General features: G+C 41.9%; 7 protein-coding genes across 7 annotated transcripts; 5 read left to right on the top strand and 2 right to left on the bottom strand. All coding sequences in view use genetic code 12, as the record gives it.

Moving 5' to 3' along the window:
• Nucleotides 1-1,817: 1,817 nt before the first annotated feature.
• On the top strand, nucleotides 1,818-2,891 carry SPO11 (Spo11p; the record flags this gene model as incomplete). Its single annotated transcript, XM_025485072.1, has 1 exon — nucleotides 1,818-2,891. The coding sequence occupies one exon, from the start codon at nucleotides 1,818-1,820 to the stop codon at nucleotides 2,889-2,891; it is 1,074 nt and encodes a 357-aa protein (XP_025340003.1).
• Nucleotides 2,892-2,968: 77 nt separating this feature from the next.
• On the top strand, nucleotides 2,969-3,823 carry IPP1 (inorganic diphosphatase; the record flags this gene model as incomplete). Its single annotated transcript, XM_025485071.1, has 1 exon — nucleotides 2,969-3,823. One exon carries the CDS (start codon nucleotides 2,969-2,971, stop codon nucleotides 3,821-3,823), a length of 855 nt encoding a protein of 284 aa, XP_025340002.1.
• A 187-nt stretch (nucleotides 3,824-4,010) lies between these two features.
• Nucleotides 4,011-6,917, top strand: CXQ85_001356 (uncharacterized protein; the record flags this gene model as incomplete). Its single annotated transcript, XM_025485070.1, has 2 exons — nucleotides 4,011-5,090; nucleotides 5,832-6,917. The coding sequence occupies 2 exons, from the start codon at nucleotides 4,011-4,013 to the stop codon at nucleotides 6,915-6,917; spliced, it is 2,166 nt and encodes a 721-aa protein (XP_025340001.1).
• A 2,179-nt stretch (nucleotides 6,918-9,096) lies between these two features.
• Nucleotides 9,097-11,913, top strand: CXQ85_001355 (5-formyltetrahydrofolate cyclo-ligase; the record flags this gene model as incomplete). The annotated part of the gene is made up of 4 exons (XM_025485069.1): nucleotides 9,097-9,850; nucleotides 9,927-10,315; nucleotides 10,469-10,942; nucleotides 11,296-11,913. The coding sequence occupies 4 exons, from the start codon at nucleotides 9,097-9,099 to the stop codon at nucleotides 11,911-11,913; spliced, it is 2,235 nt and encodes a 744-aa protein (XP_025340000.1).
• A 526-nt stretch (nucleotides 11,914-12,439) lies between these two features.
• CXQ85_001354 (putative ubiquitin-specific protease) lies at nucleotides 12,440-14,479 on the bottom strand (the record flags this gene model as incomplete). The annotated part of the gene is made up of 1 exon (XM_025485068.1): nucleotides 12,440-14,479. The coding sequence occupies one exon, from the start codon at nucleotides 14,477-14,479 to the stop codon at nucleotides 12,440-12,442; it is 2,040 nt and encodes a 679-aa protein (XP_025339999.1).
• Nucleotides 14,480-15,306: 827 nt separating this feature from the next.
• CXQ85_001353 (uncharacterized protein) lies at nucleotides 15,307-19,766 on the top strand (the record flags this gene model as incomplete). Its single annotated transcript, XM_025485067.1, has 3 exons — nucleotides 15,307-17,448; nucleotides 18,966-19,277; nucleotides 19,437-19,766. The coding sequence occupies 3 exons, from the start codon at nucleotides 15,307-15,309 to the stop codon at nucleotides 19,764-19,766; spliced, it is 2,784 nt and encodes a 927-aa protein (XP_025339998.1).
• Nucleotides 19,767-19,806: 40 nt separating this feature from the next.
• On the bottom strand, nucleotides 19,807-26,654 carry MYO2 (myosin 2; the record flags this gene model as incomplete). Its single annotated transcript, XM_025485066.1, has 2 exons — nucleotides 19,807-24,421; nucleotides 24,937-26,654. The coding sequence occupies 2 exons, from the start codon at nucleotides 26,652-26,654 to the stop codon at nucleotides 19,807-19,809; spliced, it is 6,333 nt and encodes a 2,110-aa protein (XP_025339997.1).
• Between the last annotated feature and the right edge of the window lie 412 nt (nucleotides 26,655-27,066).

The following is a 27,066-nucleotide window of genomic DNA, read 5'->3' as shown; positions in this document are numbered from 1 at the left end:
CATGTGAAGATTGTTGTTTGCCCGATTTATCCCCGCATACTTTTTTTTTATATATAAAAAAAACAGCGCTTGGCTCAGTTCTAACAATAAATGACTAGCTTTCGGAACTATTCTGACTACTATGACGACAGAAGCAGTTCAGAATTTTCTCCAAAAGAGGGCAAACCCTCAAGATGATGAGGCTATACACATCCCGCGGAATGCGCGACTGATGTGAAGGAAAGAGCTCAGCCGCGCTGGCGAAGGAAGAATGATTTTGTTGCCCTTCGAAATATGCAAGGTACACTGGGAACAATTTGACGTCAAGAAGTTGGTCTACGCAAGTTCCTTGAACAGAACCTTATTTCTGTCACTTCAATACTGCTAAGCTTGCTGAAGCAAGGTTTTTCACCTCCATGTCAATTATGTACTGGTCATTCCCCTACGTATAAATGGTTATGGATTGCCATGGCAATCTTCTGTTCCCTACTCCTTGTACTGCAACAGGGGTAAACATGTCACCGACGCCGGTTCATTGGCGTGGTGGCCATTTCTCGCAAACTTCATGCCGACTTGTAGACTTACAGGGGACTCCTATAAGATTTTATTGATTTTGAGTATCTGTCCGATGCTTCCGGATTACCTTCATCTATAATTGCTTTGGCAGTGGTGCTATGTTGCAAACCTTCTAATGTCTACTCTCGCTATTGGCTTGCCTATTGCTGTATGCCTCATCCACATTTTCAACTTGTGTTCTTGTGAAGTCCGTTTGCCCATTTTGCGGTGAAGAGGGTTGTTGATGAAATTCATTAGAGAGAGGTACGCCGTCCGCTGCGTCAGAATCTCGTAGATGACTCGGTGGTGGCATGGCGGGTTCTTTTGCATTAGGATTCGGATGAAACGTTCCTTGGTTATCGTAGTAACCCATGTCATATTCCCCAGCATGCTCAGTGTAAGTTGGAACGTATACATTTGGCATGTCGGGCTCACGTCTAGTCGGTTGGTTATATTGGTCCTGGGATTGAAAGTATGAGGGCGGTGTCATCCAACGTGTTCCGTAGATGGGTTGTATTCCCTGCCTCGATCTTGCTCTGTTTATTCGTAAGGTGCCTAGAATGACAATGACGATCAAAACAACAAATATAGCGAAGAACGCCCAGCGTGCTCCTCCTGACCAGCTACCACCGCTGTAGTAATCATCCCTGGTTTGAAGTTCTTTTGTACCCATGTTAAAGGTTAATGATAGCCGACTTTTGGACTTGGTGGAGAGATGTAGGATCCCGAATCCGCGGATAATGCGGCAATGACAGTACTAGGTATGGCGCAAGAATGAATCAACCAAAATATTTCAAGAGCTTCTTTTTTTTTTTTTTTTTTTTTTTTGCTGTTGTTGTTGTTTCGTCTATGGTTATTCAAGAAAGTGGAATAATCATTGAACTGTTTTTTTCCTCAAGTGGCTTACCTTCATTCTATTTCCAAAAAAACCATTAAGGATGAGATATTCGTGCACTCAATGCGAACATCCTGAAATTTTATGAACTTCGATTACCATGCTACTACAACTTCACCACTTAGACTCTTTCTTTCTTTCTTTCTTTCTTTCTTTTTTTTTTTTTTTTTTTTTTTTTTTTTTCTCTCTCTGTTTACATAACCTTCTTTTGATGACCTCGTGTATTCCGATAACAGCAGTCGCTTTCTGGAACAGCATTTTTGCTCGTAAGTGAATATCGCATCCCCACACACCTGACAAGTTGGCCGATAAATCTTTCGATAAGTTTTTGATGTCCCTTGGAAGCGCTTGTGAACAGCATATTAAAGTGCTAAATGGAACATCAACGATGTCTCTCCACCATGATTGGCTTCAACTTCTGGATCAGATGCGGTCGATATCTGAGGAGCTCTTACTTCAGATCCCTGTTATAAAGCGGAGTCATGATCAGCAAAACATCAAAAGCTTTCGGCTGGTTACTGATCTTGCAGAGAATCATACACAAAGCCGAAGGTTTATCGTACACATATTGGCAATAAAATTGTTGATTAAGAATAAACTTGATGATCGAGTGGCAAGCGTTCGTGAACTCTTTTACAAAGACGTGTCCTCCTTTCAAAATAAGCAGAGTGTATTGAGCCGAGCTTTACACAATGTATCCCTAATTCATGAAGAATCTTTAAGTGAAGACTACAAAGTTTTACCATCTCCAAAAGGGTACTTGTACGGAGGGCCGGGCATAGAGTTCATCCAGAAGTCATCCCAAAAGATGATTCTCACCTACTCTTCCAAGATACAGCTTATACCCCATTTCTCGAACTGTATTAGTATTCGGTCCAAACCATCGGCCATAGTGATTTTCGAAAAGGATTCTGTTTTCCAGTCATATTGTGATCATTACAGAAAAGTCGCTTTCGCCTCAAGGTTCTCTTGTATGTTCATGACGGCGAAAGGGTTTCCCGATCAAGCATCGACTAGGTTCTTGAAAAACGTCTCCACCTTATGTGAGGATGCTCCCATAATTGCTTTTATGGATTCCGACGTCTATGGTGTCAACATATTCTTATCTTTTAAAAAATCTCTTGGTAGAGAAGGAGCCAGAATGAGCTTCGGTGGAGTGTTCCTATTAGATTACAGAAAGGGCTGGGTCACGATCAGTAGGCGTGATATCTTATTGATCATATCCACATTACGGAGAGTATCGTCCGCGACACATCAGGGGACTGTGCAACACAAAAGATTTGAAGCTTGCACGTTTAGAAGGCTCAAACAGGAACTAACAAGAGGCCTACTTATTTTTAAGAAAGCAGAAATGAACACGATAGGTACAGCCAACGCGGAAGACCATACGCTTTTTAGTTATGTGGATGCTAAGTTGAAAGCTTTACAAGGGGGTTATCATGAGTTGAGTGATTCCGCGTGACCCCATTGTGCAGTACCTGGAACAAAATTTGTCGAACCTGATCTTCCACTCAAATTTCATCCACTAATTACGAAAGAATGTCGTTTTCAACACGCCAAATCGGAGCAGCTAACACATTGGACTACAAGGTCTTTATTGAAAAGGATGGAAAGCCTGTTTCTGCCTTCCACGATGTTCCGTTGTACGCCAACAAGGAAAAAACAGTGTTGAACATGATCGTCGAAGTGCCACGCTGGACAAATGCCAAATTGGAAATTTCCAAAGAAGAACCATTGAACCCTATCATTCAGGATACCAAGAAGGGGAAATTGAGGTTTGTTCGCAATTGCTTCCCTCATCACGGTTATATCCATAACTATGGTGCCTTCCCGCAGACATGGGAGGATCCTCACCAGACTCACCCAGAAACAAAAGCAAAGGGTGACAACGATCCTTTGGACGTTTGTGAGATCGGTGAACAAGTTGCAACTGTCGGACAGATCAAGCAGGTGAAGGTTTTAGGTGTAATGGCGTTGTTGGATGAGGGTGAGACCGATTGGAAGGTGATCGTCATTGACGTAAACGATCCTTTAGCTCCCAAGTTGAACGACATCGAAGATGTGGAAATTCATTTGCCCGGCTTATTGAGAGCTACAAATGAGTGGTTCAGGATCTACAAGATCCCTGATGGAAAGCCTGAGAACCAGTTTGCTTTCTCAGGAGAGTGTAAGAACAAGAAGTATGCTAACGAAGTGATTGGAGAATGCGCAGAGGCATGGGACAGGTTAGTTAAAGGCTCTGCTGATGCAGGTGAGATTAGCTTGGTCAATACCACCTTGACTACTTCTGAGTCCTTTGTGGAGACAGCCAACGTGCCTGATGCCTCACCTCAACCAGCCGCCCCAATCGACAAATCTGTTGACAAGTGGTTCTTCATTTCTGGAGCCCATTGAGCAATTTAATGCAGGTGCATCGCGCTTTCGCGTTTACAATTATATATGTAGCTTGAGAATTTGAAATCAGCAATACATCCTTTCAGCTTTTCATTTGCCCCTCTTTTTTCTCCACGAAGCAATATTACCCTGGTATGCGCATTGATTTTTACTCCAAACGAAAGACATCGCGTCAAGGGATAATAGCATGGACATACACAAGCAGATTCCCGGCATCTCCACTCGCTGGCCAGACATACTAGCTGATTTAGACTTTGACAATGACTTCATCGGCAAAACAACAGTTGATTTACTTCTTGAACTGGAAAGAGCACTTAGGAACGAAGCAGGAAACACATTGGAAAACGCTGGAAGAAAAGAGTTCGCACAAGAGTTCATTGACGCCATTCGAGAGACTATTGAAGACCAAGAAATCAAAGATACGTCCTTCCAGAATTGTACAACAGGTTTGAAGTCATTAGACGACTACTTAGGAGGCGGACTCGATAAGGGGTCCATAACTGAGATATTCGGGACAAGCGGCACAGGCAAGTCGCACTTGGTCACAACTAGTATTCTTGCAAACCTCAGTCACCAAACCGACGATACATCGACAGAGTCTTTAGTCATCTGTACCGAGTCTCCTTTGGAGACTCGAAGATTAACTGATATTAGTGGAGAAGGAACGGATAGGAACTACCTTCTGAAAATATCCTACACATATTGTCCAGACCTCGACTCGTTCGATCATATAATCTTTACACAACTTCCTGTCTTACTAGATCGTGCCAAACTAGAAGGAAAAACAATCAATTTGATTGTCATTGATAGTATAGCACACCATTTACGCGGCAGTGATGATTTCAAGAGCTCTCAGTTTTTCCTCAAGGAGCGGGTTAGAGAGCAAGAAGCAATTATAACTTCTCACGGATGCGATTATACTGACTCCACCTCCAGGGACATCCGAAATAAGTTCTACAAGTTCAGCACATCATTTCGAAATAGGATCCTAAGAGCCCATTATCTCATGTCACTTTACGCAGAGTTGGCGAGACTAAGTCGGATACACCAAGTGCCTATCCTTTTGACTAATCAAGTGTCAGACTACTTTGCGTCCGAAAATTCTACTCCAACCTCTTCTCAACCGTTAGAGTTCTACCAGCAAGTGGGACCATTCTCAGGTTGGAGCTTTGGGCTTCAGCAATCTGCGGGACAGATTCCTTCGTTGATACATAACCCAATCGTATCACATAACAGTACCGTTTACCAGGACGAAGACTCACCATCGGTAGCTTCTCTTGGAACCCTTTGGTCCAGATTAGTAACTTGTAGGGTTCGCTTGCTGAAATGTCGAGATGTTAGCTGTACAAACGGTGAAATCAGCAACAAGCTGTCGGTTGCCCGACCCCTATCACTCAATGTTGCCCTGAATTATGGTATTTTACGCCCTCCTGCGTTTCACATAGCAAAGTGCGGACTTGTGTGGGACCTGGCGGCACAATGAAACGCACAAGGTTCGTGATCCAGAATACACATATAAATTGCGCCGATAACCCCATCAAAATCTTCGAAAGTTCCACAACTCGATGAAATCAGAAATGATAACTCGAATTACGTGTGCTTAGTTTACAATGCGCTCGCTATCAAGAACGGCACATCTACCCTGCATCTCTGGCCTTGTTGGATCTCATGGTCGAGGTATTAGTATCAGGTTTACCAGATACACCTTGCTTTGTCTTTATGAGTTGCGTTCAAGTTCGATTTACACTTTCATTTGCTTTCTCTTCTTCTAATTTCTTTTGCTTCTATTTTTTTCTTCTTCCTATTACTGTCTTGGTCTTATTCTTTTTTTTTTTTTTTTTTTTTTTCTACCTCAGACATTTACAACATTGGCAACGTGAGCTGCCAGTTTTCTTACCTACACCCCATGCAGCGCGGTATCTATTCCCATACGTCAACCATACTAATCCATCAGGAAAATGAAAGTGTGTACCTTCGCATTAGAAACCAAGCAAAATACTAACTCCAGTTTATTGATGAAGTTGACTTAGAGCTTGTCAATCAAGAGCTCAACTTTAACTCTCTTGACGACAACCTAATTATTAAGGGAGGATGCGATTTGTTCACAACAAAGCCTATTGGTTCAGACAGGAAGTTGTTCAAGACGATCGATAGACACTTAGATCAGATACTAGAGGACAATCAACTTTCAAGATCAATCGATCAGGAGCGAAAGCAATCAATGAGCTCTCTACTAGGATCTTCAGCGTCGCCATCCGGAGCATCTGGCTACCAACCGACCAATTTGTCCAGACGAGGATCAAATGCGTCGCTGAATATCTCGGATGGCATAGAGATTGATCAAGGCTCCCCATTTCTTGGTAGTGCTATCAGTACACTGAGGGGTGACGGCCACTTCAATGACGAATCGCCGTTCGGTTCGTTGAAGGATGTTTCTACTAGAAGGGTCTTTGCATACTTGATTGCCATCCTAAATACAACGTACCCCGATCATGATTTTTCAAACTTGCAGCCGACAACCGAGAATTTCCACAGGATTGAAGCTTTCGATGATTTAAGACACCAGTTCAGCAATATTTTAATGTCGCTTGGTAAAAGAGAAGATTTACTCAGCTGGATTTGGGATACCATCAACGTCTACATGGAAATTCAGCCAACCAATATGTCTAACCCTGTGGATAGCATCCCACGCCGGAGAAGGAGCTCAACCACTCCATTTCAAACGACGAATACTGAGTTACAAAATGATACCGACAATTGCAAAGTATATGAGTTTCAACCGTCCGACCAATCCATTTTGGAAGATCTAAATTACCCTTACCAAACAATGTGGTCTAACTACTGGTTTATTTACAACAAGAAGAAGAAGAGAGTCTGTTTCCTTTACCTAACCGCCATCAATAAGTCTCATTATTCTCAAATGAAGCGCAGCCGAAGCCCTTATGAAGCTGACTTAAAGGATACAGAAAATCGAAAACATTCAAGCCAATCATCCGATGACGAACTACTGGTTGATATAGTCAATGATGGGGATGAGGAAGATGAGAACGATTATATGAACGATAGCGATATTATAGGAGGTATGGAGATATAACACCCTAGCACATTGCAGGTACATCTAGGTCCTCCGAATTCACCAAATAGCTGCACTATAAGAAGTCAACAGAATTTTTCAACATTAGCAAATTCATTGTATGTAAAGCCAATTTCGAAGACGAATCCAAAGCAAACGAGCCGTACATGATTAAGAAGAACTGGCTTCGATATTGAACTTCAACTTTGCACGACGAATGCTACTACTGATCAGTATACAAAGCCGGTAAACTCATGCGCAAAACAGAAATGAAGGATTGATAGAATTATTTCGTCACGTAGGTAGCACTAACCCAGTTCAAACGTATCACCCAGACGAATTCATCTGAATTAAAACGTCTAAAGTTTTCGGGGCATATCACTTCAACGTACATATCCATACGATACCAAACCTTTCTGAAGCGTTCACGAAGCAAACCAACAGCTCAGGCTAACTCCGATCCATCTTTCCTTATGAATGTAGCAGCGTAAACAACGGTCTGTAACAAAAGTTTCTATACGAATACTTCAATCAGAATTCCTCACATTTAATATAATACCACCCGCGAAAGATAAGCAAGATCTTGCTAGCAGCCGCCAGATCTTTGTGAGTTAACAAAAAAAACCTGAAAAGATGGGAAGTACGTAACCCAAGGTACCACAGGGTACCAAAGCCGATTCAACAAGATTTTCAAGGCATTGTGACTTGATCCAGTCGACTTCCATAACCACTATTGTTAAAGACTGCTTAAATTATCCTCGTAAATCCGTACGAAGAAAAAAGGATATGATCCTTCTCCTGATGCGATCTACAGCAAGATTCTTTTCAAAAGGTTGAAGAAGATTACTTAGCATTAAATAAGGGCGCTTTCTACAGATGTTAACGGAGCTTTTTATGTTCTATCCATAGTACTTTTAAAAATAAGCGGGTTATACGTGTCTGCGTTGTCAATCTTTCACTCCTCATGCTAACAGATAGACTTAAGAATGGCTAAAATGATAGCTGATCACCATATTTTTATAACATTGTTTCTCTATTGACTCTACATATCTTATTTGATTTATTCCTACATTAGTCTCAACAAGCGAGAGATTGTTTTTATTTGACAGCTAGGAGATGAAATCCGACTTTAACAATTTGCCAACTATTACCATTATTATATTCTACAACTTTCTTTATTGAAGCCCGTCGGGTACGTTTGTTTAGAATAAAAAGCATATAGATTAGCTCTCGCTTTCCGTATTTGCAAGCATAGCGCTATCAGTAAATGGTGAGGAGATACCCCAACTTTTGTATCCCTTCTTTGTTAATCATGGATGTTAGCAAAACCGATCACCGTAAGGCACTTCAGAATCCACGGAAAAAAACTGTCGCTCTCAAAAAAGATTATTTCACTAGGTTTTAACAGGGAATCGGTTTGATTTTAAATCGAATGATGAGTTGTAGGAAATGTCAAATAAAGGAATCATTTGGAGTATTATTATCTTTTCAAGTTTTTCAAGTTCAAATGTAAACGAATTCATGTTTTCATGTTGAAGTCCTTCTACTGCTTTAGTTACGCCAGAAATGAAATTGAGATGACCTTGTCGTACGCTTGATGCCCTGGTTTAATCTTCTAAGGGCTTAAGATATTTGAAAGCAGGTTCAGTAGCTGCCCTATGGTTAAGCATGCCTGATACTTGCGGAGCTTCAGATACAATAGAGGTGGTTTTACAAGCCGGCTCCTTCACACCTCAGTCGCATGATACTGCCGAAATTCAGATCCACATTCGTGAACCGATTGAACTACTTTGGCTTTGTGGGTTCCGATGCTCCAATGCCAAATTCTCATAAGGTTTTCATTGACTTCTTCACTCCACCAAGTTCTTGCTGATTGTAGGCTGTATTACCGGATTATAGATTGCTGCAGTTTTTTTCTATTTTCCATATTATAGTTAATTAGTTATCCTGAGGTATTTAATGCAGCCGGAGTATGGTAATGGAGGAACAGGTCCTTCTTGCTAAACTACAACTCGAAAAATGTATTTGAGAGCTAACTTGACGGTCATTTACCTTAACCCTACGAATTTTAACGCATCTTGTTGAATTTTATTTTTCATGCTCATCTAGTTGTACGATTTCTCGGGTGGTCCCCACATTAGTCACGTGTAATACCTGGTATTCTTTCGATTTTGGTCTTGCGCATGCGGCTAAATAATCAATGGTTTACTCAATCAGAAATAGGGGTGTTGCCTTTCTTAACTGGAAACTTTGCATTGCTGGGTTCCTTGGTGGATGTTCCGCCTCATACAAGGAGACTGTACTCGACATTTACTCGAGGTTTTCCGATTCAAGGCATAACTCCCTTAACCCAGTGAAGATTGATTTTGATGCTAAGCAAGTTTCGATATATGAGCGTCTTTCACGCCAGGGTGCGCCGTGGATCAAGCTTCGATCCTGGGAAAACTTGGATCGTATGGTGATTCCAAAGGAAACGGCAAAGTCCCCTTCAACGTTTAGAGGGGACCCTGAGCCATCCACATTGACTAACTCCACACTTGCTAGACCTGGTGGTATAATCATAGAACCAACGATTTTTCACAATCCAGTTGAAAAATGCACAGTTACCATAGTTCATGTTGGTGATAAGCTCTGTGGATATCCATTCTTAGTCCATGGCGGCATCTTGGCCACTTTATTAAACGAGACCTTCAAAAGGAACGTATCATTAGCAGGCGAAGGGCTGAAATTGAAGGATGATTTTATGGTAACTACCCTAAGCATTTCTTATAAGGCTCCTGCGTTAGCAAATCAATTTTTGGTCATCAAAACGACGGCAGTACCTTCGGATCGAGACGGCTTTTTGTCTGCGATATCGACCATAGAAACAACAAATGGGCGCATTCTTGTGAAAGGAAAGGCAAATCTCGTGGAAACCGGAAGAGCTTCTAAACTATTGATTGAATCTGAGTCTAGTAAATGGCTGATATTTTAACTACGGTGGTAAGTGGTCATGTGATTATATGAGATGTAGATTTTCTTCGCATCAAGCTGTAAAGTTCGATGACCTTACAAGGATGGAATCAGTTATTGTTCCTCATGAACGAGCCGTTATGGACTCGGTGATCCAGACATGGAAGTTAGATCCTGTTTCAGAGGGGTTTGGAGTTAAGAGGCTCCTCGAAGAGATCAAACGTCAAAACGGCGATTGGTCTTTATCGGAGAAACGTTTGAAATCCATTTTGAAAAAGTTTAATTTGCTTCCAGGAACTGAATCTGAAGTAACATACGCCAAGGATATAACATCACTAGAGACTCCCGGACTTATACTTCCAGAGAAAATCAAACTTACCATGACTTCCAAACGAGGGAAAGGACTTTTCGCCAAGCTGAATATAAGCGAGGGTGAGGTCATTTGGGAAGAAGAGCCTTTGTTTCTTGTTCCGCCCCTTGCTCACGTAGAGCTTATAAGGAAGGGAAACGCTTGCTCATTTTGTGGTCAACTTGTCCGAAGACTGCGAGCAGGTGTTTCAGTATTATCGGGGGAACAATGTAAGATGTGTCCTGAGGTTTGGTGCTCTAAAGCATGTAAGTCGAAGAACCAAAGGCTACATAATCTTATGAAGCATGAAGTCTCCAAGATTCCATTGGAGTCAAGAAAGGTAATACCAGGGGCGCTCGTTTCTCTTTTGGACTATTCGTTGAAAGAGCAATGGAATGCTCTTTATGCAATCACAGTTATTACTGGAGAAATAGTTGCTGATGAATCTGGTATGAAGAAAGAGAAATTCGACGCCTTAGCTCGTGTGTCGCAGAAGACTAGGACTAGAGCTTCAGCCAATGGATCGGTATCGTCTGACTCTTCATTCCTAGATGGGCAGCATGAGCAATTATGGGAAGAAGGTCATGAACTTTTCTTAAATGTTTTTCCGAAGTTGCGGCTGGTTTCGGATTATTCTTTTGAGAATTTCCTATTCATGTTAGGTGCCTATAACATCAACAACTTAGATTCCTCTATTTTCCTTATCCAGTCACACTTGAACCATAACTGTGAACCTAACACAGACGTGAATACTGGGGAAGCAAGGAGCGATACACTGATCAAAGTTAAAGCCTCTCGCCCGATTCGTGCTGGGGAAGAGATTACCACAACCTATGTCAATCCGACCCACGTACTTCAAGAAAGACGAGAGGAACTACGCGTTAATTGGGGCTTTCTTTGCAAATGCAAACGTTGCAAGGATGAGTCAAAGTCGGTAAGTTCCGCCGCGCAGGAAAACCGTCCGTCAGAAAGGAAAGCTGACACGAAGTCTGTTCATTTCAGTTGAGGCGCTTAAAAGTTGTGCATATGTATGATAATCCCCTCGATCTTTCACAGTTTTTGCTCTCTATATTTTAGGACATCCTTAATCGACAAAAGTTTCCGCCTCTCAACTTTCACGACATGCGAACACCCATGGCCAAGCAGAAACTCAGAAATTTTATATATGAAAAGTTGCGATCCTTGACCGCAGAGTCGGCGCACAGGCAATCAGACGAAATCTTAAGAAAGCTCACAGCAAATGTCCCATTTATGAATGCAAAAACCGTCGGTCTTTACATGAATATGCCAACGGGAGAAGTACAAACAATGGAGATTGTCAAGTTCTGTTTCCAAACTGGAAAAGACGTTTATTTGCCGAGATGTCACAATGATGGGAACAAGTCCCAAATGGACTTCCTCCGATTAGAAAGCATGGATGAGGTTTTAAAGTTGGTGCCCAAAGGCAAATTTCGTCTACTCGAACCTACATCCGGTTTAAATTTGATGGAATCTGGTAAACTTGACGTTCTCTTAATGCCTGGAGTAGCCTTCACGGAAAAAGGGCAACGCCTCGGCAGAGGCGCTGCGTACTATGACAAATTTTTAGCCACATATTTTGAAAGGCATGGCCATAAGCCCTACCTCATCGGCTTGTGTTTCAAGGAACAGATTGTACCGGATCTTCCGACAGAAGATCATGACTGGAATCTCGATGAAGTCTTCAGTGGCGTGTAATGTAACAGAATATTCATTCTACCTTTACCTGTGATCCACCAATATTCCCACCATGCATTTCGCTAGTAGCCTATCTGGGTTCACCCAACTATGGTATTTGTTAAACAAGAAAGTACCGTCGCTTCCTGCGCATTTCATGATCTCTTTTTCACCACCTGGATGGAAATCGATATAGGGAGTTATATTGAAGACTTTGCCGTTTATGCATGTCCAACAGTCAGCCTTTATCTTATGTTGTTTTAATTCGGCTGTTGTCACTCTAACATATGGTGCAGGGGGCGTACCTGAGGGTAGTCCTCTCAAAGCATTGTCGGATGACCGGGCGGTGAGGTCGGCCCAATCGAGCGGTGAATGACCAGGAGCTAGAACGACTTTCTTTCTTGATGTCAGGCGATCCGGTAAATTAAGGGTCCCGCTTATCGGCGTAGATTTTGGGTTTCTATTGGAGTTATTGAACATGTAATTCAATTACAGAGTAGATGAGCGAAGAATGTATTGATCTATGAAAACTCTATACGCACTCCTTCTATCTGACCTCCGTCAGATTTCTATCTATGCGCTCATAGTAAAGCATGTAAACGCTTGCCGTTTCGAGCAACACCGAAGATTTGGATACTTCGGCAACTTGAGAATCCCCGACCTTCCAATATGGATGTTTCATGGAAGACGGAATCTTCTTCATTTTGACTTTGTCCTTACCTGGTCCCTCAGAGAGCTTCATTCTATGGAGTTGTTGGTCCAAGTCGCTTGTTGAAGGGCCCAGAAAATAGTCTCCATGATCAACCAACACTTCAGCGGGTGTAGCCGTACCGGAGTTAGGGATCTCTTGTAAGTTAACGCAAGTAGGGTCTGTTTGTGTAATAGAATGTCTGCGACCCATAAGACTAGATAGCTTATTTCTCAAAGCACCGGGTCCATCCTCAAATTGACCCAGATCAATAGATTGATGCGTTCCTTTGGTTCCTTCGTTGATGTTTGTATGTCTTTGGGCATTGGCCAAAGCTTCCTCGTCGATTTCTTGTGCAATCTTAAGTATGTTTCCAGATGTATCTTTGACAAATAAGGGCTTTCGCTTAAAGCATTCATAGTGACCTTGCGTATGCGAGCCCTGGTGCTTGATCATGGCGCGTAAGCGATACTTATATGTGTTGTTCTCATCAAAGTTGAACTTTCGGAAGTGGCGCTTTAGGCTGACAGTTTGCCCTTCAGACATAGGGGTGTTATTGAGAGTTTCTCCTCTTCCGTCAACTAAGCCTCTTGAAGTATTTTCGGTCTCCAAAGACGGTGGACGTGTTCGATCAGTCAAAACTGATGATGAATCAGAATCGTCCATCGAATATGAAGCCTCATCAGTATCACTGTTTTCTATTGAGGTTGACTCATAATCCTGTTCATCAACATCTTCTTGTTGGACGCTTTCATCCTCCATATCATCGACGTCAGTTGTAAGTACATTGGACCCCCGTACTGTATGCCCACCTTCTGGGTCTGAGTTTTGAAACTTTTGCAACTCATCCACATACTCGTGGCCAATTGATAGACTCAATTTATCGTTAAATGTGACGCGGCATGGGTTCCTGGTAACGCTCACACCATTAAAAGTAGAGCGAGACAAATGTATACCAAAAACCTCAGGGGGCTTGAGAATCAGGGTCTTGCGGTGAACAGTAGAAGAGACCGCGTCAGCTTTAAAATCTTTCTTGGAGTAACCTTTGATATAAGCCTCAAGTGATGGCGGAATGTCTTCGTTAATAAATAAATTGGGATCATTATCTAGCTGAGCTAATTGCAGCATTTGTTTGTTGTCATCAAAACTATTATCCATCTTCTCACAGTTAATGATAGCCAGGATTCGGCACTTCAAGCACTGGTACTCGCTGATGGTTTCGGACTCATTATCGTCAAGAAGCGAAATCAAGTCACTGGAAGGCGACTGAGGAAGATGTAAAGTGAGCATTAGAAAAGGACTAAAACTTGGCTTCGAAACATGCGCACATGTTAGGCAGTTCATTTGAGACATCAAGAGTCCACTAAAAGGAAATTCGGGTATGTCAACCGCATTTATGTCCCTCTGAGGAACACCTTGCAAGGCCAATAGCTCTCTTAGCTTCTTCAGTATTCTCATGCACACAATGTTTTCAGCTTCCAAGGTTTCATTGATGAGCTGGGTTAACTCGTGAGCGTCATGTTGTGACCGCGATATCTTTGCGTTATAGATTCTCTCAAGCTCGTGCAAGAAAGTCCACACGGATAGAGTCCTTGTGCTCATCTGGGTATCTTGAAGTTTTTTGATCATCTTAGCCAAAGCGACGTGCAAAGTTATCTGAAATTGTCTCTGGATTGGCCCAGCCGCTGTATCCACATCATATCTTTGCCTGCTTGCTTTTGATTGCAATGCCGAAAGAATATCATCGGGAGAAATCACGGTCTCGAGGGCGATCTTGTATTTTTCAGTCATTTCGAAGATTTTTCCATAGACTGTTATGAAGGTGTTAAGATACTCTGTGAATCCTGGCAAAGATGAATAAGCTTGAACCGAGGCATTCGCAAAACAATCATTGCGCATGTTAATTAGCCCTGCGGTGTGCTTGTCTGGTCTTTTGGAAAACATGAGCGGTAGGTTATTATGGTGAACCTCAAATGGATACAGCGAAGCTGTGAAGGCGAAGATAAAATGCCGCACAGTACGCGAGAATCGCATAGAGACCTTTAACGACATAAACTTCAAGACACCAAAAGTCACTATACTTTGATATCTAGTTTGTCTTTCGTAGCAAAATTTCGAAGACCATGGATAGAAGTGTATATCCTATACTTTGGAGAGATTAGAGAAATTTTGTTTGTTACTCGAAAAGTCTTTGATCATGGCGAGAAAGAGTATGTATATATACATACCTTTTTTTTTTTTTTTTTTTTAGATACATAAATACTTATACAAATAATGATCTTTTTGTCTTCTTTTTTTTTTTTTTTTTTCTTTCATGGAACCTAGTTTAGGGTAATCGTTTCTCTTTCGATACGCAGGCACAATAAAGGACATTTTATCTACGGTATTACTTTTTCACCTTATGAATCCCGTTAAATTGCAGATTCGCAATTCCATCATAAAACCAAAAACTGCTTACAGTAATCAATCTCCTGAAATCTGCTTGATAGAAAACAAAAACGAGTGAAATTAATACTCTTTACAAAAACCATTTAACTGATTTTAACGATTTTTTTTTTTTTCCTATTCGATTCAAAGAAAAAAAAAAAACAATTGAAATTAACGACAAAAAAAAAAGGAAAAAAAAAAAAAAAAAACCAGGAGAAGTGTTATCTAAAGGCTATATACACCACCGTTCTTGTTGAGGACAAACCGCATTTTGTAACTTGACTTATAGTAGGTCAACTATGAAGTTCTCCCACTCAATACAATTTAATGCTGTTCCTGAATGGTCATCGAAGTATATTTCGTACACAACACTTAAAAAGCTCATATACTCCTTACAGCGTGAGTCTTTGAGTCGCCGAAAAGGTGATAGTGAGTCGGGTTATTTGATTGGTGACGATCCAACACATAACAGCGACCCAGCACTGGTTTTTAGAGCAGCATTAGACAGCGAACTCGATAAGATAGATGATTTTTACGCAAAGCAAGAGAAATTTTTGTTTCAAAGCATTGATGATTTACTTGAAGATATTGACAAGTTCAATGCCGACGTCGACACGATATCACTTGGTCGTAAACCTTCAAAGAAGCGGCAAACATCTAGAGTAAGTGGTTTCAGTGATTCCGCCATGGAAGAGACTAATGCAGAGGAAGACAGCGACGTAGGTGCTGTACTGTTAAACAGAGACGTTGATGAGACTCCTCTACATGACCATGAGAGTCAACTCGTGGAAGACTACAGAGGACCGACACTGCCGCTCTTGGGCCAGCCAAGTAAGAGTTACACATCATTAAGACGTAAGTCATCGATAGAGGAACCTTTGTATCCTGGAACCAGTCGTGAAGGTATTGTTTCTGACTTCGGCCCTGACACCACTCCTCACTTGAGTGCGCTCTCCGAAACAAGGGTCATTTTGCGGAAAAGGGTTATTGGATTATATACAACAGTGTCCGAGCTCAAGAGCTTCATTGATCTTAATCACACAGGCTTTAAAAAGGCGTTAAAGAAATTCGACAAATCGTTGGAAACGTCCTTGAAAGAACCTTATCTTCATGAACTACCGGAAAAGTCTTATATTTTCCGCGAGGGAACTATGGCAAACCTTTTAGAGAGGCTCAACACTCTTGTGAAGATATACGCGCTAGTATGCAATCATGGAGATGATTTAGAATTGGCGAGGTCAGAACTTTCGATACATTTGAGGGAACATGTCGTATGGGAACGAAACACTGTCTGGAGGGATCTTATCGGAATAGAACGAAAAAAGCAAGCGGCTACAGCGCAGGATAGTAGCATCGCAATAGATGAAAAGAAAGGTTCTGGTGTTTCAAATTTCAATCTCTCTGTGAAGAATTCTGCTATGCTTAAACTCGTTCTTATAACTTCGGTAACCGTGTTCCTTTTGACCTTCTCCCCCTTTGAGGAAGCCGAACAAAAAAATTGCTTCGCTTTACTTGTTTGTGCATCACTACTTTGGGCTACCGAGACACTTCCCTTGTTTGTGACATCGTTACTTATACCGCTATTAGTTGTAACACTCGGTGTTTTAAAGAATGAAGATGGCTCAAGAATGGATACCGTGTCATCCTCGAAGTTTATTCTCTCGTCAATGTGGAACTCAGTGATTCTATTACTTCTTGGCGGTTTCACACTCGCAGCTTCGCTTACTAAGTACCATATTGCTAAGTTGCTATCTACTTGGGTGCTCTCAAAAGCCGGAACAAATCCTTCTGTTGTCCTTTTCACCATCATGGCAATCGCGTTGTTTGCTTCTATGTGGGTTTCTAACGTTGCTGCCCCTGTTTTATGTCTTTCGTTAATTCAGCCCCTCTTGCGAACATTACCAAAAGGATCAAGTTTCATCAAGGCGCTTATATTGGGAATTGCTCTAGCCTCCAATATTGGTGGCATGGCCTCACCTATCGCATCACCTCAAAATATGATCGCTATTGGCGCAATGGAACCACAACCATCCTGGGGCCAATGGTTTGTGATTTCAATACCGGTATGCGTCCTTTCACTTGCTTTAATCTGGATCTTTCTTCTTGTTACTTTCAATTGCAACTCTAGCAATACCCATTTAGTGGCGATCCGGACTATTGATGACAGATTTCTGGCTGTTCAAGTATACATTGTTGTTGTGTCCGCCATCACGATTGTCCTTTGGTGTGTTGCATCCCGTCTCGAAGGAATTTTTGGAGAAATGGGTATAATTGCGTTGATCCCCTTAATATTGTTTTTCGGCCCGGGTTTATTAACGACCGAAGATTTCAACAACTATCCTTGGAATATTGTCATCCTCGCTATGGGTGGCACAGCATTAGGCAAAGCTGTTGCATCATCTGGTTTATTAGAGACCATAGCGCTTTCTATCCAGAGCGAAGTAGAGGGGTTTTCTCTCTTCGGAGTTGTCTTAACCTTTGGGCTTTTAATATTGACAATGGCCACATTTGTGAGTCACACTGTCGCAGCCCTTATAGTAATTCCGCTCGTGTCTGAAATCGGGAGTAAGTTAGATGACCCTCACCCCCGATTATTGATCATGGCCAGTGCATTACTATGCTCAGCTGCAATGGGATTGCCGACGTCTGGCTTCCCCAACGTTACTGCAATTTGTATGACGGATGACCTCGGAAACCCTTATTTAAATGTTGGGACCTTTATTACAAGGGGCGTACCTAGTTCTTTCATCGCTTATACAGTCGTTGTTACTGTCGGATATGCAACAATGAAACTTATAGATTTCTAAGAAAGAGACCGTGGTGCAGTTACACACCAGTATTTTGGGAGTGGAGCTGGTGAACAGGTTTACCATTCTTTTTATGTTTAATGATTCTATTCATCATACAAAGAATTTTCATCTGAATAATACAACCTTATTTTAAGTGAAAGATTGTTTTAATTTGGCTCATTCAGCATCGTGCATTCGTAGAAGCTTTCTTTTGATACCTTGATCTATACCTAACATCATCCGCCTATGGCGACAGGCTGTCCTTCCTTCAACATCTGTAATCCTCTGTCATCTAGATCACCTGCTGCTCCACAAATGTTGCATTTGAGGCCTTTACCAAAATAAAAAGGAATTAAAGGAATAAAGAACAAGGTCACCCAGTTACTTGTCCGCACAGCAAATGCTGATTGATTGTGACACCTGCCACAATAACAAGGTATGTCGCCGCCTTCACTAAGTGGCTTGTTTCGCTCGTGGACTAAGAAGTTAGTATTTGAAAATCAACTCAAAGCCATATTCGGCTTCAGCTAAGCATCAGTATCACTTACATCCAACAAGGAAGAAACAAAAGTCCATTCTTTAAAAAAAAAAATAGAAAGAAGTGCTCAACTATTCAAGAGTTGCTCGAAAATCATCATGGGTGATCACATGTCTAGTTGATAGCCTGCGTATAACATATGTGTTAGGGTGTTAGCTTTTAGACCGAATTGGCCGAATTGAGGGCAAAAAGGTGAATACGTACTTTAATTCTATCCTTCGAGTTCTGGAAAAGAAAAACAAGTACGTCATACATAGGCAATTGCTCACAGAAGTCACCTCGTTACAGTTCATCTGTTTCGCGCATCCGCGCTTCGAATGGGCGCACAACTACAGGTCACAGTTAAACGAAAAGAACATATATCATCCCATAATCGCAAGATAAAGGAGAGGGAACAAAGGTTGATCCACAGAAGAGGAGGCTAAGTTTTTCTCTAATTCAATTTTGTTTTTAAATCATGGCTTCACTGAGCAATAAAAGGATAGCAAAAACCAATGTTCATGCTCTCAAGGAATTGCATCTCGCTTCCATCATTGTAAACTTGTTGGCAATATCGAGCTATGCTTTTTTAAACAGACCCTCATATATATGGATGTATGTGCTTTTTTCGCTTCCGGCGGGCTTTTGCCAGTACACATTGGAAAGACGTGGAAGACCCCTTGTGATTGACGGAAAGCATAAAACCATTGACGATATCAAAGGGCCGGGGCTTTACGAGTACATGTTTGATTGTATTTACATCACTTGGTTTTGTACGATTCTAATGGTACTTTTCGGTTCTAACAAGGCGTGGATTGTTTACCTCGTGATACCTGGGTTCTCATTGTACAAATTGATAGGAATCTTCCGCAGCTTCTTGTTACCAGGTAGAGATGGCCCCATCAAGCCAACGGAGAATACATCCGGTAAGAGGCCTCAGTCAAAGCGAGCTTCCTCAGTCAAAGTTCGAACATAAGCATTTATATCTTTATATAGCCAGGAATGCATATAACGTCAACATCATGTTTGAGATCCGTCGAATTCAGGTAGACTCTAAATGGTATACATGATTAGGTTCGCTAATTGGGCAAGAAAAATGGGTGGTTTGGCGAACAACATACAGCGGTCAGGTAGCGAAACAGGTCCAGTTGAAGAGCTGATCATCGAGAAGATTTCGTTATCACTAGCACCCAGTCGCTTGACCGTCAAGAATGATTCCCACAAACACAGCCATCACCAACCTATGCAAAATGCCGAAAACGTAAAGGAGTCACATTTCAGGCTAGAAATTGTGAGTGATAGCTTCTCTGGAAAAACCTTACCAGCAAGACACAGATTGGTATACGCATTGTTAGAGGATGAGTTCAATAGTAAAGGCCTCCACGCTCTTCAAATGACGACAAGAACGATTCAAGAGGACGAAATCAAGCAGCTGAAGCAACACCGAAAATAAAATATAGATTCATATACGAAGAGGCCAACTAAAAAGCTGTCTAACTCACCAATGGATCAGTAGAGGACGGCACGTTGTCCTCTTGTGCTGATGCATTTTTAGCAACAAGTTCAACTATTCTCCTTATCACCGGAAGACTTAACCACGCAGGAACATATGCCTCCACTCTCGAAAAAGGCCGCAAGTTCACATCCCTGAATGGATCGTCGAAGTGGCCGTCCGTAGCCACCACTTCAAAAAGGTCGTCGTTAGAACCATCGCTCATCTTCACTTTGTCAGCAACAGCTTGCAAGACATCAGGAGCAATTGGCGTCTCATATTCGGCAACAAAGTATTGCGATATCAATTTTTGGATCTGAATCGGTCTTAAGGCAAAGCAAATCTCATAAATAATGTCAATATCCTCTGGTGTGTTCTTCCTAAGCTGCAAAAGCTTTGCAGCCTGTAGTAAATGGTTGAGATGGATCGATCCTTCTTGTACGTCATGGCTTTTGCACCATTCCTCGAGCCTAGTGACGTTGTAGTTCAACTGTAAACCACGTTTCCATGATAAGAAATTTCTGCGCATTATCAAATCATTAAAGCATAACGCATCCACAAACCGCAAGAGCTCAATGATGACCGAATTCATGACTTCAGTTTCAATGAAGTAGGATTTCATAGACCAGTACACGGTATTGAAGAATGATAAGATATCATCCATTTTATACTGGACACCCTGTGAGAACACCTTTGCCAAAAACGGGGAGCTTTCTGGAGCCATAAAGCCTGGAAGAGATTGTGAAATGACAACAGCAGAAACAGCTTTCTTTTCCAAATCTTTCTCCATCTTCTTCATCCACATGTTATAAATGTTGTAGGATAAAGACTCAAAGTCCTCTTTGACCACAGCCACTAGCTTAAGATACTCATCAAATTCCTCCTCACTCATATCATGAGATAAGGAGTCATTTGCGATAATCGTTTGTTGTGCATACGATACAAATGAGTATAACTCATGTGTGTTGGAGAGCCAAAACGCACCATTCGAAATCACCTCATCCTCCTTCAATGCTGAGACGATATGCTGAATGCCCGCTAAAACCTCACCAAGAAATTCTTCACTTTCTCTTGTTAGGCCTAGTCTCCACATATCTGAGAGGATAATTATGATGATTCTAGCAGGAAACAACACTTCTTTCCTGGTCAAATCAGCAGCAACACCAGATGGAGGGATCTTGAGACCTTTCAACAAACCTTCCACTATCTCTCTATGAAGTGGGCGTGTATCTCTCAAGAGCTTGAACAACTCGTCGTTAATATCGTCGACGTCTGCCACATCTTCGTTAGATACAGCAATGACAGAAACTGGTCGTTGCAGGTCGAAAACATGCTGAGGATTCCAACCACCCGCGCTGCTATGTCTTTTATTGCCAATACCACGCGTTTTCGCGGATTGCACGTTAGCTGTCTGGGATTGAAGGCTTGAAAGTTGAAGTTGCAACTGCTCGATATGACTTTTGAGGTCTACCTCAATGGTATCCCTCTTCACAAGTGCATCCTTCGCTTCGTGAAGTTCTTCAATATTTTGCTTCACTTCTTGTCTAAGCTCTGCCTGCTCTCTGGTCAATTCTTCGATTCGCATTTCGGCACTCTGGTATTCCTTCCGAATAGATTCAAGTTCAACATTTAACAGCTCGACCTCCTTCTTATAATTTTCGTTCTGTACGTCGAATTTTTCATTGAACTCCAACTCGCGGGCTTTAAGGGTCTCAGTTGCCGAACTGGATTGCGTCAAAAGGTTCTTTAGGCCATCAATTTCCTCCATCAAAGATTTATTATCTTTAATTTTTGTTGTTAGAGATTGAGTTAACTCAATAACCTTGTTTTCCAACTTGTAAGACACTTCTTTCAAATGGTTGACAGATTTTGCATCCTCTCGCAATGCCATGAGTTCACGACGAGCAGACTTCCTTCTTACATGCGACTGAATGACAATGGCAGAAGTCCTCTCTTTCAAGAACTTTTCACGGGTCTGACGACATCTGAATGCACTTTGAAGAATTACGGTAGCCTTTTCCAATTTAGAACTCTGGAAGACACGTCTTGCCTGGTAACCTCTCAATGCATTTTGTAAGGTGAGAACGCTTCCAATGGCCCTCTTAACCCGATCCTTTATAAGATGAGATCTCAACAATGTCTGAATCATGACAGCAGCCGCATTCTCCTTCTCGTGCTGAACACGTCTTCTGGTGCAATAACCTCTTACCAATGACTCCAAATTCACCAAACTTGACCTAATGTCCAAGTATTGTTTTCTGTGAAAGTTGCGCCTTAAGTTTTTCTGGATCATGACGGCAGACCTATGAAGCTTATCAGACCGCAACTTTTCGAAATGGGCAAGCATACCGGCCTTAAAGAAAATTTTAGTGTTACCCAATTGGTACTTCCCTTCGTCCTCGATGTTTTTAGAAAGAATCTTGTCACATAAACCAGAGACAGACTCTTGAGTCGTGTCACCTCCCATGACCTTAAGCCATTCTTCAGATGGTACTAGTATATGATACCTATCAGCGAATTCCACATAAGTCCATCGGGAGGGAAAACCAGCGCAGGATATGCGAATAGTCTCCAAAACACCACAAGCCCGCAACTGAGATAAGACCATAAGTGAATCAAACTCCCAAGCTTTCTTTTCTTCATTAGGCTTAATGCATCGAATGTAATGAACATTAGTAGAATTAATGGTCTTCATCAAATCAATAAGTGAGTTTTTAAACATTGAGCCTAGAGTCGGTTTCTTCGCAGAAATGCTCTTCTTTGTGGAAGTACTAGCTTCCATTTTTGTAGCATTTTTATCGATGACAGAGAGAACGTCTGCAAGCAAGTTATTTTCTGTTGCTTTCAACACATCGAGGTGGCCTTCTCCAACGGTATCTCTATTTTTTTCAATGAAACCTTCAATATCGTAGGTAACATCCAAAGCGTAATGACTAACGACGAATTTCGTTTGTCCAAATCTAGGCTTCTTAAAAACTGTGTTAGTTGGCGGTTTATCAAGGCTTTGATACATCTTCTCAACCCATGATTCATCTTTTCCAGCAGGTAATCTCGACTCTTCGTCAAGAAGTGCGAGGATTCCGAGTTTATTCTCAATCAAGTTGATGCATGGCTGGTTGTCGGAAAAGTCAATGAAAGACCACTCAATTTCTTCACGCATGTATTCCTCTTGTTCTAGCTTAAACACATGCTGGTTGAATTCCTGTTGCAACTTCTCATTGGCATAATTAATGCAGAACTGCTCAAAAGAGTTTTTCTCGAAATGTTCAAAGCCATAAATGTCCAAAACTCCAATGAAAGAGGATATTTCTTTTCCAACTTCAGGCGGACAAAGATCAGTATTGATGAAATCAATAAGCCAATCAAACAACGCAGAGTATATGTATTTTGCGAATGAGTCACGGGCGACTATTGCCTGCTTGTGGTTCAAACTGCTAATAATTTTCTCTGATCTTGTGGTAATCTGCTTCTTGACGCACCACTTGCTAAAATTGGAAGCGTCAATTTCCAATAAAGCACATGCTTTAACGAGGTTAGGCTCATCAGAAGAGAGGTACGCGTCATTCCGAGTGGCTGCAATTTCAATGTTACCGATGTGTAACATTGCTGCCAAAAGCTTAAAGATTTGTTTTTGCATGTCATCGTTAATTCCAATCAAGCCCAAGGACTGCTTTGTTGTAATGAAGTCTTCACCATCATCCACACCAGCAATTGCGATCGCGTCCCCTTGATTTGTGTAGCAATAGTCTGCAGCTGTACCCAAGCTGAGGGCCGCCTTTTCTTCAACTTTCATACCCTCAAGCATTTGGTAAAATATATGATAATTTCTTTCTCCGCTCGGCTGGAAAACTAGCCTGGATCTCTCTAACAAGTAAGTCCTGATTCGAGCACCTATGATTGCTGTGTTCAGGTCAAAGAGTATTTCCAAATATTTCCCGAACCTCGAAGAGTTGTCATTTCTGGTAGTTTTTGCATTCCCAAACGCTTCGGTGATCGGGTTTGTTGCAAGAATCTGCTTCTCGACATCCGACATGTCTGATTTATGCTCAGTGCCCACCTTACTTTCAAGTTCAGACTCTTCTTCAACAGATGCAAAGTACCTCATAATGTATTTAGCACTCACTGTTTTTCCAGCACCGGACTCTCCGCTAACAACGATTGTTTGATTCTGACCGTCCCTCTTCATACAACGATAAGCATCCTCAGCTATTGCAAATAGGTGAGGATCAAGCTCACCCCTAGTCTTGCCTGCGTAGGCTTGAACAATATCTTGTGAATAAAGCTGATCGACTTTTTGAAAAGGATTGGTTGCAATTAAAACAATGCCAGAGTAGGTATAGATATTCAATTGAGAATAGCGAACTTTGATAGCATGCAAAACGGCCGGCTCGTTAAGGTACGACAAGGAAGTGAGATCTTCAGCAGCCTCTAAAATGGGTGGATTTCTCAATGGCGGCAAAGTAGCTTCATCTTCCGAGAGCTGACCCGCTTCAACCGTGTAGATTGTTTCGTCAGTCTCAGAGGCTAATTGGAGGGTGAACTTACCATCAACCTCTTTGTTAGATATGACTTTCACACCTATCCATCCTTGAGCTTCGTCAGGATACCAACAGCGGCTGCAACGGTTAGTAATAGAACAAAAACATCGAAAATCCCCATGGGTCAAAAACGGTATTGCCACCATATCAAAATCCGATGATTGATATAAAAATAATAGCAAGGTCAGATGCTAAATACATACGTTCCTATGTCGTAAGACGAAATCATTGAAATTCAAACGTCGTTGTGGAAGTCGAAAAGATTGTAAACGAAGAAGACTCGAGATAACTATTGGCAGACCAGTTCAAACGACAAACCTGTGGTTCTAAAGATGACGAGCTCTTCTTACTAATGAAGAAGATATGATGGGAGAATGATATGCTGGACCCAGAAATAGTAGAAAAAGCTGGTACCCACCTGAAACGCTCGAGCTGTAAGGGATAGTTGATTTTGTACACGAAACTATACATTTTCTCACAGTAGGCCGTCGACGCGGTCCTATCACGTGAACGTCTGCATATAAATTAACATCGTACGCGATTTGGATTTGATCTACGCACGCAAAAAACGTAACTAAGGCAGGGAATTGAACTATAATTTCGGTTTATCAGTAAAGGCCGGTGAGCTGAGCGGTTCGTAAATTTCGCTGAACAACTTGTCTTCGGGAACGTGTCTGTTGAGAGCCGAAGTATCAATGATACCACTATCAAGCTCCTTAATAGAACGCGCACCAAGAAGCCTCATGTTCATGATCATCTCGTCCTTCAAAATCTGAATAGCCTTGTAGACCCCATCGTCGCCATATGTAGACATGGCATACAAGAAAGGTCTTCCAAGTCCCACACCTTTGGCCCCGAGAGCAATTGCTTTGAGGATATCGCTTCCTCTTCTTATCCCGCCATCTATGAAAATCTCCATTTTGGAATAGAGATTCTTTTCCTTAAGCACCAGCTGAAGTTCAGCTAAAACCTCGATAGGAGCTTTTACCAGGTCAAGCTGCCTTCCACCATGATTCGAAATTACAATTCCATCAACGCCATGTTCAATTGCGAGAAGTGCATCTTCAACGCGTTGAACTCCTTTTAAGACAATCGGCATCTTCGTTATTGACCTAAACCATGAAATATCACGCCAATTCAAGGATGTGTCAATAAAAGATGAAATTGCACGAGCTGCCCCTTGAGTTCTATCAGCATCTTCACCGTCACCTTGTACATGACTTAAGTCCTCGACGTTCTTCGATCTCATGTCTTTCTCACGTCTGCCTAACTGTGGCGCATCAACCGTGATGAACAATCCCTTTATTCCCCTTCTTTCAGCATGTTGCACGAGATTCTTGGTGACCTCTCTGTCAGAGTTGACATATAACTGAAACCATTGTGATTGTTTACCGTCAGCCTCATCCATAATTTCATCAAACGAGCAGGATGCTAAAGTAGGTATCATTTGAATGACTCCCTGGCGAGACGCAGCTCTAGTAAGCACCTTTTCGCCGTCGGGATGTCCAAGCTTTCCAAGGGCTGTGGCAGTAATATAAAATGGGACAGAGCTTTCACAATCAAGCATCGTGGTCAGCAAATCAATTCTCGTAACATCCATCAAAATTCTGGGCCTGAAAAGAACCCTATGATAAGCTAAATGGTTATTCCTTAAGGCAATCTCGTCATCAGCTCCTGACGAGTAATACGCCCATGCTGTTAACTCCATGGTGTTTTTAGCGACGTGTTCGAAGTCGTGCAAGTTATACATCTGGCCAAGGTCCGGCTTCTTTGCAATCATCTGCCTTCTGTTTAGCTCGTGAACCGAAGGGGGCTCATCCTCGTCGTCGTCTGCATCGTCGTACGGATCAGACTTTCGTGGTGTCATCTTACTTGCCTCGGAATAAGATCCCGTCTCCACATTGGTCACAAAAAGAGCTTCTTTACCTTCATGCTCATCATATTCCACATCAAACTCATTGACTTGTGGATAGCTTCGTGGTTCGCTCGCGATTACACCTCCTACCAATGGTTCTTGAGTATTGTGAGCCAATGAGGATATTTGACTGCTTGTTCGAGCCTGATTGCGTTTCTTACTCGACGGATCAACCGCACCTAAATGAAATTGGGGAGGGAGATACTTGGTAAGTGTATCACTGGGATGAATTGGATCAAAAGCTTTCGTCGCATCTTTGCCAGCATATTTCAAGATGATACCAGAGCCTCCAGGATGATCATCCAAGAAAGATGTCACATCGAAGGCTTTGCCATGTATTATCACCCAGCAATCATCTTTCTTATTATGTTTCGATACCTCTTCGTATGTAAGCATTAGATATATAAAGGTTGGTTTGTCAAGAGAACAGGTCTAGCAGGTTGCTCTTTTGCCGCTTGATTAATTATTAAACCAACTTATTATGCCGATGAAGCCGTTCTTTTATGGCAGGTTATAAAATAGACTCGAAACAATTTTCAAGACATATCGGAACCCCTTTCCAATTTATATATTAGCAATTATCCAATGAAAGCCGCGAGTTATGTCACCTTACTTCCGTTATGTCCTATCTGTTTGTGGAGAAATTGAAATACCTGCAGGAACCGCAAGGCGAACGGATAGTCTCTCCACCCCATCCCCCTCTACTTGCTTTGGCCAAAACGAGAAATCGAGACATCCCTTAACCTGTGACGTAGACCACCGAAGTACATGAATTCGTAGATAAGCCAAGTACACCCTTGCAAAACAG

The sequence above is a fragment of the Candidozyma haemuli genome (assembly GCF_002926055.2).
Source record: "Candidozyma haemuli strain B11899 chromosome Unknown B_2014730914, whole genome shotgun sequence".
Lineage (NCBI taxonomy): Eukaryota > Fungi > Ascomycota > Pichiomycetes > Serinales > Metschnikowiaceae > Candidozyma > Candidozyma haemuli.
Note: the sequence above shows the minus strand (reverse complement) of the source record. Positions and strands in the feature narration are given on the sequence as shown.